At 45.3% G+C, this 16147-nt stretch overlaps 1 protein-coding gene across 2 annotated transcripts in view; it reads left to right on the forward strand.

The window, feature by feature from the left end:
* The window catches only part of Heatr1 (HEAT repeat containing 1), a 46521-nt gene extending 30511 nt beyond the window's left edge, over positions 1 to 16010 (forward strand). Inside the window, exons 28-45 of one of the 2 annotated variants that reach the window (XM_038332303.2) lie at positions 64 to 185; positions 920 to 1048; positions 2186 to 2416; positions 2830 to 2956; positions 3458 to 3618; positions 6978 to 7024; positions 7310 to 7433; positions 8019 to 8159; positions 8780 to 9072; positions 9698 to 9848; positions 10742 to 10900; positions 11014 to 11148; positions 11288 to 11392; positions 11473 to 11641; positions 12112 to 12266; positions 12662 to 12820; positions 14893 to 15001; positions 15709 to 16010. In XM_038332303.2, coding sequence (XP_038188231.1) covers positions 64 to 185; positions 920 to 1048; positions 2186 to 2416; positions 2830 to 2956; positions 3458 to 3618; positions 6978 to 7024; positions 7310 to 7433; positions 8019 to 8159; positions 8780 to 9072; positions 9698 to 9848; positions 10742 to 10900; positions 11014 to 11148; positions 11288 to 11392; positions 11473 to 11641; positions 12112 to 12266; positions 12662 to 12820; positions 14893 to 15001; positions 15709 to 15797 — 2606 coding nt within the window. In that variant the 3' untranslated portion in view covers positions 15798 to 16010. Of the gene's footprint in view, positions 1 to 63; positions 186 to 919; positions 1049 to 2185; positions 2417 to 2829; positions 2957 to 3457; positions 3619 to 6977; positions 7025 to 7309; positions 7434 to 8018; positions 8160 to 8779; positions 9073 to 9697; positions 9849 to 10741; positions 10901 to 11013; positions 11149 to 11287; positions 11393 to 11472; positions 11642 to 12111; positions 12267 to 12661; positions 12821 to 14892; positions 15620 to 15708 lie in introns of those variants that run through there. The other variant, XM_038332302.1, reaches the window with a different exon arrangement.
* Positions 16011 to 16147: the final 137 nt, after the last annotated feature.

The raw sequence follows: 16147 nt of genomic DNA on the forward strand, positions 1-16147 counted from the left end.
GGCTATCTGCTTTGCACATGAATGTATCAGCCACATAGACCTTTTCCTTTCCCTCCATTGTAGACATTGTAGATGAGGAGAAGTTCAATGTAGAGTTGATAGTGCAGTGTATCCGCCTCTCGGAGATGCCGCAGACTCACCACCATGCCCTTCTGCTCCTGGGTACTGTTGCTGGGATATTTCCGGTAAGTGAAAGGTATAAGACTTGAGTGGCTGTTTCAGGTCTTTTCTCCCATGGAAGTGCATTGGTGTGTACTGACTTAAATTCATTAGGCAGAGGGTAGGGCTTAATGGTAGAGTTTTTGTCTGGCAGATGTGAGACCCTGGGTTTAGTTCTCAGTATAGCCAAAAAAAGAGGAAGCAGTAGGTTCAGTTAGTAAAGTAGAATGATGGTAACTTTTCTCACTGGGATGTGGTGAAGCTTCAGCTGTGGTATGTGGTTAGTTCTTCATACGGTGACCGACACAGACATAGTAACTATCCAGGAAGATTAGCCTGCCAATCCCCAGAAGATCCTAAACAGACAAGACAAAAATCAAGTTTGATTATCACCTACCTCATGAAGACATGACAGCCGTCCTTGTAGTAGAACTAGCCACGGTAATGGATGCAGAGTGTGTTTTGTTGATTTGATATCACAGTCTCTTGTTCATCTGCTTTCCCTGCTCTTTATCTAGTTTGACCATTTATATTTGGAAACTTAAGCTCTGCCCATTTTTGTTTGTTTTTATTTCTGGTGGTGTAGAACATTACCTCAATCCTTGAGGATACTAAGCAGGCGCTCTGCTGTTAAGCTATATAACCCAGCCACTTGCCTGTTTTTGAGGAACGATAGCTCTATTTTTATTGGTGAATTTTTTAAAAAATAAATCTTTGGTATTTAAAATAGAAAAATGGTAAAAATTGTGCTTTATTTCAGGATAAAGTTCTTCATAATATCATGTCTATTTTTACATTCATGGGAGCCAATGTCATGCGCCTAGATGATGCTTATAGTTTTCAAGTTATTAGCAAGACAGTGAAAATGGTCATTCCAGCGCTTATTCAGGTGAGCTGTGTGGATGCCGCCATCATTGTTACTCTTTCATTCTTACAATTTTTACAGTTTTGTGTAAATGCAAGTTTGGAAACATTCAGATTCTTCTGTGTCCTGAATTTTATAATGGTGAAGCTAGCAAATGGGCTTACAAATTAACATCTTCTGGTACTACCATCAAATATGTTAAATCTGGTTCCACTGAATGACAGTAGTGTAGCCATGAAAGCATTTTGACATCATGACGAGTAAGTTTATATCGGCTGTTTCATGATTTGATAATGAGCTTTTTACATCGAGAATACAGTAAAGAAAAAATAAGAGAAAGGAACTTTTACAGCTACATTGTCAAACTTATTAGCATTCAATTTAATACAGGTTTTCTAAACATGGTCTGAGAGCCAAGACTCAGAGAATATTGCTTTACCGGTGGGAAACAAATATAGGAAATGAAAAGTAGCTTCAAGCAAAAAAGGGTGGTTATCTCTTACCCCCACTTTTTAATATCATTTGTAATGCTTTTGACTTCACACTGTCTCCTTTTAATTCTCGGTGTTAGTTTGGTGTTTCCTCTGTGTTCAATACATTGGTATCTGGAGGGTGTATGCCTATTGTATGTTTCTGTGTTATATATACATTGTTTGCTAAAGGGTTGAGAATAAGGAAATGTCTACATAGTCTGAGATAGCCAGAAAAATTAGTAAGAAATAGGATTTGAACCAGTGAAAGGGAGGACACAGTTTATACAGAAATATGGCAGCGCCATCTATAGAGTGGGAAAGAGCACGTGCACTGTGTGTGTGGAGAGGGACAGTGCCAGTGGGTAGCAGAGTAAAATGAGTTGAACATGGCTCTGGAAGCAGTGGGGAACTGTTGGCTTTTCTGTGCTGGGCCTACTTAGATTCTGCCCATACATGCCTGTGCAGCGTTTCCTGCCTTCTGTTGTGCTTGTGTGTGCATCTTGTTTTGTACAGATAACTCCAGGGAGGCAAAGCCAGCACCTTATGCTATATTTCCCTCAGAGCCAAGTAGGACCTGAGATAAGACAGACACTCGGTGAATTTTCACTGATTGGTCTAGTCCCTCTGCAAGCTGGTTTTGGAAAAAGGTTATTAGTGCTTAATCAATTCCCTCCTTGATCTTTTGCAGTCTGATACTGGGGATTCTATAGAAGTCACTAGAAATGTTGAAGAGATTGTGGTGAAAATCATCGGTGTGTTTGTGGATGCTCTTCCACACGTGCCAGAGCACAGGCGCCTGCCCATTCTTGTTCAGCTTGTCGACACGCTAGGCGCAGAAAAATTCCTGTGGATTCTCCTTGTCCTGCTTTTTGAACAGTATGTCACCAAAACAGTGCTGGTGGCTGCCTACGGAGAAAAGGTCAGAATATTGGGTGGGCTGGTAAAGGGGAATGGGTGATGTCACGTGAGCTTTGGGAGATTGTTCAGCTTAATATGCATCATTTGACAGTGCTTGCCCAGAGGCTTCTTCAGGACAGTTCCTGGTTTCCCTTAAGCGTTCAGACTATGTAGACCCGGAACATCTTTAAACAAACGTCTTCTAAGAGCCCTTGGCTGTTTCTAAGAAACAGGTCTGGAGCCTCACCCGTGGTTCTGGGCTCCTGTGCAGTTCTTTGAATGTCTGTTTTACTGCAGGAATTTACACCTTTCATCTCCTGACAACTTGTAGGGAAAGCGCAAACTGCTGAAGGATGTGTTCTGGGTGTCCCTAGTGTATGTTAACTAATGTACTTGTTAGGCAGTTTGTGACCTTTTCCTTTTCTTTCTAAACAGGATGCTATTTTAGAGGCAGATACTGAGTTCTGGATTTCCGTCTGTTGTGAATTCAGTGTCCAGCATCAGGTCCAGAGCTTGATGCTTATCCTCCAGTATCTGGAAAAGCTGCCAGAGGAAAAAGAAGGTAAGCATGGCTCAGGTGTTGGCTACCATCTAATCTGAGAGCTGAGGAGGAGCAGAAAGAATGAGGCAGTCCTTGGAACCTAGTGTATCCATAGATCAAGAACTGTGGGCTTTAAGTGGCCTACCAAAGACCTGACTGCACCCTCTAACACCCTAGCAGCTCTGTTGGAAGTTCTGAGATACACAGCTTCAGCTTTTAGACCAGTGTTTCACGTGGACGTGGCTTCAGCCCTCAGGAACTCATCCAGAGCTGGAGTATCTGATGTCTCCACTTTCCTATTGTGTTGTACTTTCTGCTCTGACTGACCCACACTTCTCAGGCCTGTGGGGTGGCTGCTTCCTCAGTGAATGTGCACACATTGCTCACTGCCCTGGCAGAGGAGTTTGGTGTCCTATCTGAGCACAGTTCCCTCTGAGATGGCATCCTGCTCTCCATGAAAGCTCAGTGGACAAATTAGTGTTGAAGATGAGTAAAGTTGTCTGTGTTGTTGCTGTTTTTCAGAAACCAACCCCAAGACAGTGTCTAGTAAGAGTGAAGTACAAGATGAAATGCTGCCAGTCTTTAAGGTGGACACGCACACAAGCAAGCAACTTCGGCATTTTAAATATTTGTCAGTGTCCTTCATGGCCCAGCTCCTGGCTTCTAATCATTTCCTTAAAAAGGTGATGTGTTCTTTAAGTGGTTCTTTAAGTGGATGCTAAAAAGTGATCTTGCTTTTGCCAAAGAATGATGTTTTAGACTCGCAAAAAATATTTTGGCAAATGTCTTGTGAAAATATGAGGCATGCCAAGAAAGATAATGGGGAAACAGTAAGCTTTTCCATGCAGACCTGCTGGACATTCCCACCAGAGTTGAGACCCAGTAACTTCATTCTCAGGCCGCATAGCTCAGCGGAAGAATGTGAGGATGCACGCAACAGGCCTTTCCAGCAGATGGGGATAGCATTATTCATGCCAGCCCAGTACATAAACCTCCTGGTTCTGAGGAAAGATGAGAACAGCACAGCCATCTGATAACCCTTTTGAGAAAGGAAACTATGGTTTATAACATGGTCATGGAGAAAGTGTTGGTGCCTCTCCAAAAGTCAGGAGCTAAGGTGTCTTCTGGTGTCCCTTCTATGCAAGAAAAGAAGAGGAGCATGAGAATCAGGAAAAAGTATCAGCAGTCCCTTAGACCTATCCCTGAGCTCTGCGACTTCCTAATAGACTTGGTGTGGTAGGGCTATCTCCACAAGATAACCAGCTATCTCACCTCTATGGAATGCTACTATTGTATTTAAATTGTAGGGGAAAACTTTGTAAGTAACACTACATAAATAAGGTACTGAAAATTCAGCCTAAAGAAATGTTGCCAGCCGGGCGGTGGTGGCGCACGCCTTTAATCCCAGCACTCGGGAGGCAGAGGCAGGCGGATCTCTGTGAGTTCGAGACCAGCCTGGTCTACAAGAGCTAGTTCCAGGACAGGCTCCAAAGCTACAGAGAAACCCTGTCTCGAAAAACAAAAAAAAAACAAAAAAAAAAAAAAAAAAAAAAAAGAAAAAAAGAAATGTTGCCAAGAATATTCTGAGAGAATTTCCAGGATTTTTTTTTTCTCTTTGAGATAGGGTTGCTCAGTATAGCCTTGGCTGTCCTAGAACTTGCTTTATAGACCAAGCTGACCTGGAATTCAGAGATCTACCTGCCTTTGTCTCCCAAGTACTGGGACTAAAGGCATGAGCCACCACCACCCAGCTAATTTCCAGGATCTTAAAGGGCACAAAAGAATACTTGAATACCAACAGAGACAGTGTTCATGCATATGAAGATATAGCATACTGTTGACCTGGCTAGAAGGATCAGCAGGTAGATGCTTGCTGTCAAGCGTGATGACCTGAATTTGATCCTAGGAACCCACATAGTGGGAGTAGAGAACCCACTCCTGCAAGCTGTCCTCTGACGTCCACAATGCACTGTAGCATACACGAGAGCACATTCACACACACACACACACGATTTTTTAAGAACCCACTGTTCAAAGAGTTTAGTTCTCTCTAGATTAACATATAAATTCACTGCACTTCCCCAGTTAACTTTAAAAAATGATCTTGATAAGCAGAGGGTTAAGCAGAATGTTGGAGAAAGAGTAATCAGATGAGTCAGTGTGGCTGACGGCCAAGCGGAGAAACAGATCTAGGTGGAGTGAGTAGAAAGAGTGCAGAAGGTTTACAAGTCCACGAAGAAAGAGCTGTTCAAGTACTAATGCTGGCATGGTTTGTTTCTGTTTGTGGGGGAAGGTGAGTCTGCTTTCACACCATGTACATCAGGTAATTTTAGATATAGTAAGAACTTTGATGTGAAAAGCAACACCTAGAACTCTTAAAAGAAAATCAAGGAGAACAACATTGTGATCAAAGGAGAAATAATTTTTCTTTCAAACTTTGATTCACCACAATGCCACCATAAGCAAAGTAGAAAGCTGTAGACTCAGATTACTTCATTTTGTGGGTAAAATCATGTTTCCATTACAACACTGACAGAGAGTAGTTTTGATGAAGAGGAACCATAAGTGGCTAGTTAATACTTGGTACAACTCAAGTGCCCTAGTGAGCAAATCAAGAAATGTGGAATAAGTGAGAGGCTACCCCTCAAAGTGCAGAAATGGCAAAGCTGTTCATACCAAGAAGTGCAAGGTTATAAGACGAGATGTACAGGTGGGTGGTGTGTGTGAGCGCAGGCAGCCGCTTCAGGAGGACGTGCATGTGAGGAGTGTGTGTGAGCGCAGGCAGCCGCTTCAGGAGGATGTACACGTGAGGAGTGTGTGTGTGAGCACAGGCAGCCGCTTCAGGAGGACGTGCATGTGAGGAGTGTGTGTGTGAGTGCAGGCAGCCGCTTCAGGAGGATGTACACGTGAGGAGTGTGTGTGTGAGCACAGGCAGCCGCTTCAGGAGGACGTGCACATGAGGAGTGTGTGTGTGAGCACAGGCAGCCACTCAGAAAGCATTTGGCAGGTTGCGGTGGGGTCAGAGGGGAGTAAAGCCCGCCTAGTTGCTTACGAGACTTATAAAACAGCCCTCGAGCTTTACTAGTGCAGGAGGACAGCCCTGATCTGAACTTGGCAGAAATGTTTCAAAATTCAAAACTTTCGAAACCACTTACTTGACACCATAAGTGGAAAATTGTACACCTGACTTCATGTGTCAGGTCAGCATCCAAACAGAAGCACAGGAGAATCACAGCATAAATTACCTTCAGACAATAAGGTGATTTCATATTTAGACATGTGTCCCATCCTCACTGTCATTTGTATGCAAGTTTCCAAAATTAAAAAAAAAATCTGAAATTGAAGCAGGTCTCATCTTAAGCATTTCAGTCTAAGAGGAAAAAAAAGAGACATAAATTATCTAGCAATAGAGGGAAGTGGTTCAATGTATCTACAGAGGAACAATATGTATCACCGGACTGAAGGAACTAGAACAGGATAGGCTTTCATACACTGCTCTTAATAATCTAATGTATATGCAGTTTAGAAACTTTGGGTTCAGTTTGGTTTGGTTTGGAGTTTGCCAGGGTGGGGTGTGTTCGATTTATTTGTTTTGTTGAGACAGGGTTTCTCTGTATAGCTCTGGCCATCCAGGAAACTGTTGTAGGCCAGGGTGGCCTGCGGAGTGCTAGGATTAAAAGTGTGTGCTGCCACTACCCAACCACTGTCTAGAAACTTAATGGCAGATTCAGGCTGTCTGATGGTTTGGGATACAGGAAGAGTGGACCAGGAAGCAGTTACCCTAAGTGTATGAGCTCACAGGGTCACTTCCATAAAAGAAGCGTTGCGCGCTGCTGTGTTTTTCTGAATCTTACTTTGCTTTACAGATAGGCAAACCCAGTCAATCAGCTGCAGCCAGTAAGGGTCATCTGGACCTAATCAGCATGTAATATGAGAAAAGTTTCAGGGGCGGGATGGTGGGAACAGTCTGCTTGTTTAACCGATATCAAATGATGTCATCGTCAGCATCCATGCTGTTCTCATGAGCTTCTCCCGTTCACAGGTGGTTGAAAGTGGCGGTCCTAAGATCCTACACGGCCTGGAGCAGAGGTGTGTTTTTATTTTTTGGGGGTGGGGGGAAATAACTCAAACTTGCAGAAGAAGTGGAAGAGCGTAACAGATATGCAGTCTATCTTTACTCCACTTTGCCCCTGCCTTTCTCATTTTCGCTGAAGACGTTCTTTGCCCTAAACACTTGGCTCCGAGCCACAGTGAAGATTCCCTGGACTGGTGGTCCTCTAGAGAACCTAGCAGCACAGTGAGGATGCCGCCTCTCCCCTCCTGACGGAACCCTGAGGCCCCAGGTTGCCGTTTCTGAGTGTGCCTCTGTTGTAGGTTGCTGGAAACAGTCCTCGGCTACATTAACACAGTAGCTCAGTCCGTGGAAAAGAATGCAGACAAACTGACCGTGAAGTTTTGGAGAGCCCTGCTCAGCAAAGCCTACGACGCGCTGGATAAGGTCGGCTTCACTTTTCTCCCTATCGTCATTGTCACTAGTTTTTATGTCATCGTAGAATTGTTGACTTGAACTTCCACTCCAGCTGTACACTTGAAGTGACACGTTTTGTCGATACGAGGAAGCTCAAGTGCTCCTTGTCTGAAAACAAGTGTTTCCCTACCCATGAGACGCGTGCCTCAGTAAATCTGTTGAAGGGTTTATCGTGTGTATGTGATGCTCTGCTTCATTGCAGAGGGGTAATAGAATACCCCACTGTTAGATGTAATAGATAAATGATTGCCCTTGAAGTTGTTAGGACACGGTCTGGGGTAGTTTACTTCCTTTTAGTGTTGGGTTCTCAGTTTTGTTTGTGATTAGTAATAACTACCTGAGAGCTCTTGTAAGAATTCTGTATAAAATGTCTGGTACCACGGGGCTTGCGATAAACAAGAGTCTGAGTTGGACATTGGGTTTGTGGTATATGTCTATAGTCCCTGCGCTCAAATCCAAGTTCAGGGCCAGCCTGGGCTACATAGGTATACTTTCTGCCAAAATGATAAAAACTCTATATTTTCTCTTTTGTGTTAATTGTTCCCTTCTCTATAGGTCAATGCCTTGTTGCCTACAGAAACATTCATCTATGTCATCAGAGGGCTGGTGGGCAACCCCCTGCCATCTGTTCGTAGGAAAGCTCTGGATCTTTTGAATAACAAGCTACAGCAGAACACATTATGGAAGAAGAAAATGGTGAGTGAGGATCCTTTTCCAAACCCACATCCCTCCGTCTGCTTATTACAGAGCTGTGTACACCATTTAAACTGGGAGGATATTGCTCTCTGGGTTGGCATACTGTGTGTGTTTATGTGTTGTTCATTCTTATGCTGAAGGTATTAAAGTGGACTCCAGCCTAATGCACTTCTGCTTGCTGTAAGGAATGTAGCTGGAACTAGAAATGGTGGCACTCAGGAGCCCAAGGCAGAGGCTCTCAAGTTCAGACTCTATAGTGAGTTCAAGGTCAGCCAGGGCAGCTTAGTGAGACCCTATCTCAAAAGTCAAATGCAAAAAGAGGGCTGAGAATGCTGAGATGGCTCAACAGATAAGCACTGGCTGCTCTGCCAGAGATCCTGAGTTCAAGTCCCAGCAACCACGTGGTGGCTCACAACCATCGGTTATGAGATCTGGCATAAGAGGGCTGGGATTGTAGCTCCATGGTAGAACACTCATTTAACATGATCAAGGCCCTGGCTAACACCGCTCCACTGGGGACTAGGGAGGAACAGTCTCTTGAATGTGGTTGTGTGGCTTGGGACTCAGTCTGGACTTGAATCACATGCTCTGATTCCTGGTCATTTTGACTGCCTCTTCAGGTTCACCGCTTTCTAAAGCTGGTTCCAGTCCTTCTAGCCATTGTGCAGCATAAGAAAAAGGAGGCAGAAGACGAGCAGGCGATTAACAGACAGACAGCGCTCTACACCCTAAAGCTCCTGTGCAAGAACTTTGGAGCGGGGAACCGAGAGCCTTTCATACCCGTTCTGAGCACGGCAGTAAAGCTGATAGCACCAGAGAAAAAGGAGGAGAGAAACGTCCTGGGAAGTGCCCTGCTGTGCATAGCAGAAGTGACCTCCACTTTGGAAGCACTGGCCATCCCTCAGCTTCCCAGGTACCGTGGACCAGGGGCCACTACAGCAGAAAGGGGAATGTCTTTGCGGACCTTTGAGCTTCTCTACTGGACATAGAAAGTGCATGAAAATAGACTTGTGAACAAATTGATCTCACTGGGAAGTGCACCGTTGCTGTGACCTTCAGACACGTTGCTTGATGATGCTCTTCCTTTGTGGAAGCCCTGTGCTTAGGGAGCTGTGGTGCAATCCCTGTTGAGAAGCATGGCCAGAGCAGCCTTTTGCTGCCACAGAGGGAAGCTCGGTGCTCTTGACTGCTGTTGGCCTTGACCATAACCAGCTGTGCAGCTGTGGCGAGTTACTTGTTTAAAGCCCTGCTGTGTGTACTACGGGGCATTCTCTGCCGACCCTCAGGGTTTCTCTTCATAGGCTGCCGTGCTTTGCACACAGTCTTGACACCTAGCACGTGTTCCGTCATTGGAGGACGTTCTGTAATAGTTACCAGTGTGTCAGCACTGCTGGTACCAAGTGGTGTAAAACATGCAGGCAGTATTCTGTACGTTGTGGGTTACAGGGTTATAGCAAGCCCAGCTTTTCTTCATATCCCCATCTTAGTGTGTGTCTGAGCTGTAAAGCTGCTTTAATGCACTTGTTCCTTCTTGCCAGTCTGATGCCATCGCTGTTGGCAGCCATGAAGAGCACCAGTGAGTTGGTCCACAGTGAAGTCTGCCTGCTCAGCGCCCTGGCTGCCCTGCACAAAGTTGTTGAAACCCTCCCACACTTCATCAGCCCCTACCTGGAAGGACTTCTGATCCAGGTAGGCTCTGGTCAGCTATGATTTGCTCCCCAGGGTGGCAAGGGAAACAGTTTACCCTTTCAGTCCCTTTACTGGCTCTTCATTCACCACCGCTTGGCAGACACGATTCTTGTTTCTGTCCGTTGAACATGTACTTCTTTTTTCTTCGTATCTCTTTTTTTCTTCCATTGTCCCTTCTGCTTCATCATGGAGCTAACAGGCAAGGATCCCTTTTTCAGTAGGATGGCTCCGTTTCTCAGTAGTACAGAATGTATTGCTTTTATTTACCTCATATCTTTGAGAATGGGCAGGTAGAGTTGCCTACTGTTACTTTTGGGACCCAGTATGCTTTGGTTTTGATGGGAAAGCTTTCTTAACTGTAAGGTTTTTCATATAGTGGACTTCCTCCACAATAGGTGGAGTGGTTGCCTGTCAGCACACTGTAGGCAAGTGACATTTTTGATTGAAAATACCCTTGAGTGTCAACCATTTGTTGACAGGGTTATTACTGTTCTGGTGTGGGATCACTTGCCATTTATGAAGCTGAAGTCTTGGCTGCCATTGTGCTACGGACTTGGCATTCACTGACTACAGCCTGGGGCTCAAAGTCTTTGTCTTGCAAGGGAGCTAGGCTGCTGGAATCATCCTCAACTGTTTTTAGTGAGGAGGAACCTGAGGTGTTGGAAAACCATCGGGCTGAGAGGCCTTTGTGCTTATAGGCTCATTGCTCACCTTCCCTGGCTTCCAGTTAGGAGAAACATCTACTTAGTTATATCTGCAGATAGTCAGTTTCCTTTAAAAGAATTTTGTGCTCTGCCATTTGAGCTGGCTGCTTGCCGTCACCAAGCCTTTCTGTGAGTGTGGTTGTCAGCATATTCCAGTGTCCTCGGTCACTGCTTTTCATGTCCCCACAGGTGATTCACCTAGAGAAAATCACCAGTGAAATGGGTTCTGCCTCCCAGGCTAACATCCGCCTGGCATCTCTTAAGAAGACCCTCGCCACTATGCTCTCGCCTCGAGTCCTGCTGCCAGCCATTAGCAAGACGTTCAAGCAGATCCAGAAGAACTGGAAGGTGAGGTTACGCTGACTGTTGCACTCTGGAGAGGGAAGCTGGTACTGCATGTGTGAGGATGTACTGAGCTCTAAGACAAAATAAACTTGTATTCTCTGCTGAATTCATGGTAGAATCACATGGGCCCGTTTATGAGCATCTTGCAAGAGCACATCACGGTGATGAAGAAGGAAGAGCTCTTGTCTCACCAATCTCAGCTGACCACCTTCTTCCTGGACGCCCTGGACTTCCGGGCACAGCACTCAGAGGTGAGCTGATTCCCACTCCCCATACCCTAAAGCTGTCATCTCCCTGTCTGTGCAAGAGCCCGGTAAGAATTAGCTGTGCGGCATTTGTCCTTGCCAAAGCATTTAGTCCATGCTGTCTAATTAGTTCCTTCATTTTCAGGCTAATCTAGAGGAAGTTGGGAAAACGGAAATTTGGATCATTGACTGTCTAGTGGCCATGGTGGTGAAGCTCTCTGAGGTCACATTCAGGCCTCTCTTCTTCAAGGTGAGGCTTTCTTCCCTGAATCTCCTGCTTGTTGTAAGTGGCAGGCTGAGTAGATGACATCACTGTTCTCCTGGTTGTAGCTGTATGATTGGGCCAAGACAGAAGACGCCCCAAAGGACAGACTACTGACATTCTACAATCTGGCCAACTGCATTGCTGAGAAATTGAAAGGCCTTTTCACTCTGTTTGCTGGCCACTTGGTGAAACCTTTTGCAGACACCTTGAACCAAGTAAACATCTCCAAAACAGGTTGGTAGCTTCTTTGTGCCAGGCCCAGCCTTGTCCATATGTCTGACACAGGCGGTCAGCATGAGACCTGGAGCTCAGAAAAGACTTTGATGTTCCTTGACTTACCTGCTAAGGATGGTGGTTTTCTGTTATGTTAGAACAAACAATAATCAGTGGGCACAGAGAAAGAATGAAGTGGGCATTATTACTCACTATTGATAGTAAGTTTGTAATAGTAAAGGTGAGGCTGGAGAAAGTCATGGTAGAGAACTTCCCTGATACAGGTGAGCTCGTGGCTCATCTCTGGGTTTGAGTTGTTCTCTCTTCTGCTCATAACCAGCTGAAGTCACTAAACTTGCATTGCAGTCTTTGCTCTGAAGGAGAGCCCCACCGTTCAAGTTCTGCCGTTTACAGTTTTTAGGTCATTCCATTGTGGCAGTGTCTAACACCAGGAACTGAGCAGTGCTTCCCACTGTACTCTTTCCCTGCAGATGAAGCGTTTTTTGACTCTGAACAGGACCCTGAAAAGTGCTGCCTGTTGTTGGAGTTCATCTTGAGCTGCTTGTACAAGATCTTCCTTTTTGACACCCAGAATTTCATGAGTAAAGAGAGAGCAGAAGCCTTAATGATGCCGCTGGTGGATCAGGTAACCCACTGGATGGTCTTCAGTCACTGAGGCTGCCTGGATTGATCTTTGCCATTTTATGTGTGCTACATAGTAGCTTGCAAGACTTTCTTTAAAAAGGTGATTTTTAGGGGATATTATTCAAAAATGGAATTTTCGTGGTATGACTTGTCTTCATTGTGGTGTTGAGTTTTACCTGGGAATTTTTCAAAAGGACTGAAATACAATCTCGTTGTCAGTTTATCCATTGAAAAGGTATGTTGGCTGTCAACTGAGCCTCACTGGGCATGGCTGCCCCCACAGGAAAGGGCTTTTGTAGCTATTTGAGCTCCAGAGGGAAGAGACATGGTTAGAGTGGGGGGAACACACACAAGGGGTGTGTTCAGGCAAGGTGACACCCACGTCTCTCTTCCCAGCTGGAAAACAGGCTTGGAGGAGAAGAGCGGTTCCAAGAGCGGGTGACACAGCACCTCGTGCCCTGCATCGCACAGTTTTCTGTGGCCATGGCAGACGACTCCATGTGGAAACCCCTCAACTACCAGATTCTGCTCAAGACAAGAGACTCCTCCCCTAAGGTGAGGTCTAGGGGGCCACAGTCCCTGAAGCTCAAGTTGCACACCCCCCATGGGTATGAAATACCCACCTACAGTCATGGACACCAGCCCCAGCACACTGATAGGGAGAGCCTGGCCCTAGGTCTCATTACTAGAAGTCTGGTCTACTATATGATATAGAACGCTAGCCTTTATGAAGAATTCTTGGGCCAGGAGATGTCTCAGTTGATGGAGTGGAGTGCTCATTGTTACTGTGCAAGCACAGGACTGAAGTTGATCTCCAGAACATATCAGAAGCCAGCATGAAGATGTGTGTCCGGGAGTGCCATGTAAGAATGAGAGACGTGCTGAAAAAACAAGGTGGTGGCACCTGAGGAACAACACTTGAAATTGGCCTCTTGTCTTCTAATGTGCACACAAGAATACATGGCATCCACCACACACAAACACATATACACACATATACAATAGAGAATTCTCATTTCTTTTGCAGGCTCTTTATAAATAGCTGTATTTCTCAATCTCCTAGTCATGGCAAGCATAAGCATTAAAATATTTCTAAATTCCTCTTCATCTAAAACAGTAACCACTCAAAGTCGGTCCTTGTTTTTAACGTCACTGTGCCCTGAGATCAGTGATTGTGATGTATGCACAGAACATTCCTTTAGAGTAGAAATGCATCCATGGTACGTTGACATTCCTTACCTGGAATTTTCTAGCAGTTTTATTAATAAATTACCATCTCACACACTTTATCATGAGAATCTCACTTGGGTAAATAGCCCAAAGCAGACTTTTAGTCAAATTTATTTAAATTGATTACATTTTTTAGGGGTTGGAAATAGTAAAGCTATCATAGGTTCTTACATAGTTGCAGAAACAAATTTATTTTAGTATTTTATTTTGATTACATGTTAGGAATTTTTTTTTGTGTGCCACAGCAATGTTTATTGAGAGGGGACGTTTAATGGGGAGGGGATCGGTTCTTCTTGGCGCGTATGTGCGTGCCCACTCGCTTCTTGATGAACTTGAGCACGCGCTTGTCCTTGGACACCTTGAGCAGCTCCGTGGCCTGAAGCTGCTCACCTCCTGGATCATGTCCCGCACGAACTTGGTGTGCTTTCTGAGGCGCCGGCATCGCCGGCTGTGCCTCGGCTACATTCTTTGTCACCTTGTGGCCCTTGTTGAGGCCCAGGGCCATGGCTGCTGCTCTCCAATGGCTGCTACGACAGGAAGCTTTTTAAAACTTTTTTCCCCATTAACGCCACAAGAGGGCGCAGGAACTCAGGACAGACGGCCGAAAGCTGCTGTTTCGCAGCCGGGAATGGAACTCGGGACCTCTGAACGCGCAGGCAGTGCTCTTAGGCTGAGCCATCTCTCAGCTCGGTTTAAGGAAAATCTTGATTAAATATAATGAATTATGAGTATTATTCCAAATTGAAAGGGGACCGTTTTGTTTCTGTGGGCTGCTGTCGGTGCCTCATAGCTACTTGGATTGCTCATGATCAGCAGGTTATGTGGGAACACCCAGACTTTTATTCAGTGCTGAAATGAGACTAGCCAAGTAGGTGTCTTGGCCATACAGACGGTTCATAGATGTCAAGGCACTCCATCACCAGGTGGTACCATCTCAGGCAACCCAACAAACTACCTCCTGGCTAGTTTTATTTTATGACTTGCTTTTTTTCTTGTTTTTAGGTTTTGTTTTACATTTATATATTAGGGTGGGCATGCACTTGCTGTCGTGCACTTGTGGAGGTCAGAGGCCAACTTGCAAAAGTCAGTTCTCTCTTTATGTGGACCTAAGGATTGAACTCAGACACCAGGCTTGGTGGCATCTCTACCCCCCGAGCCATCATTGTATTGGCTCTTACTTTTTTTTTTTTTTTTGTAAAGGAAATAGAGTATTTTTTTCCCCACATTTTAAAGTGCTGCAATGCTAGAACACAGTTTGAAAGACCCTGATAAATAGCTCTCAAATGGCTATATAACGTGTTACCTGTGGACACTGTAAAGAGTGCCATGTCCAGTCAGGTCAGGACAGCAGCAAGAACAGATGAAACGGTCTCATTCTTGATGCCTGTTCCTTCCAGGTGCGGTTTGCAGCCTTGATTACTGTCTTAGCAGTGGCTGAAAAGCTGAGAGAGAATTATATTGTTCTGCTTCCAGAGTCGATTCCTTTTCTAGCAGAATTGATGGAAGGTAAGCCTAAAGTTAATAAAGATGCAAAGCCCTGTGGCCACAGGCTGACACAGATTTGTCTGAGTCCTCTACCCGTGCCTGAGGCACAAGTCAGGAAGCCGTGACCTCCCAGTCACTGCTCATGGGGACCACAGTATTGTACTGTTCATGCAACAACTTCAAATATTCATGATTCACTGTGCCATTACGGGCATAGTCAGTTGTCCCCTGGAATGATGAGCTGTACTTCGTGCTCAGTGTTGAGTGATGACATTATCTTGCAGTGGTTCACTGTCCCTCTTTTAAAAGACACTAGAATCTCAGAAAGTTTAATGACGTTGATGATAGCACTGAGTGGCAGGTGGAGCTGCTTTAAGCATATACCTCTGCTTTGACATGCCTCTACATCATACCTCCCAACGCCCTTTGTATTGACTGGGGATGGTGAAGGAAGAGAGGTAACTTTGTATCTCACTGGCTCAGCATCTGGGCAGAAGCACACCCATTTATGTCTGATGTCTAACACAGCCGAGAGCTCCTGGAGCAGGAGTCTCTCTGAGCTTGGATTTGAATGTGACCCTTTTCAGCAGCCAAGAACATGCCTATGAGTGGGGTCAGTGAGGGAGCAGCCGGGTCACAGCCTACTGGGTGCTTCCTGTGCACTGAGGGACAGTGGCAGTTGGGCAGATGGCTGGCAGGCGCACTCTAACCCTGGTGTCGTTTGTTAGATGAATGTGAAGAAGTAGAGCGTCAGTGCCAGAAGACAGTCCAGCAGCTGGAGACCGTGCTGGGGGAGCCGCTGCAGAGCTACTTCTGAAGTGGGACACACACCGCTGCCTCGTGCTCGCTGATTTAGTCTCATGGATTTTGGGGGATGTGGTACCATATTATTTTTGGGACTTTTACATCTCCCAATATTTAATGTTTTTGCAAAATCCCTGCCTGTCTGGGCTCCCACAGAAGCCTCTCCTGCCTTTTGTACATTTGTACAGATTTGCTAAGGAGTAAATGGAATGGTGTTTTATACAAACTGTCTGCTATTCGTCTTCATCCTAGTTGGAGTTCTGGATGAGGCCAGCATGTTCAGTTTCAGTGCCTGAGGCCTAGTACTTCCCTGAAACACAGGATCGTGCTGTGCCTTGCAGCACCTTGTGTGTGGTATACATT

The sequence above is a fragment of the Arvicola amphibius genome, chromosome 6 (genome assembly GCF_903992535.2).
Source record: "Arvicola amphibius chromosome 6, mArvAmp1.2, whole genome shotgun sequence".
Classification (NCBI taxonomy): domain Eukaryota; kingdom Metazoa; phylum Chordata; class Mammalia; order Rodentia; family Cricetidae; genus Arvicola; species Arvicola amphibius.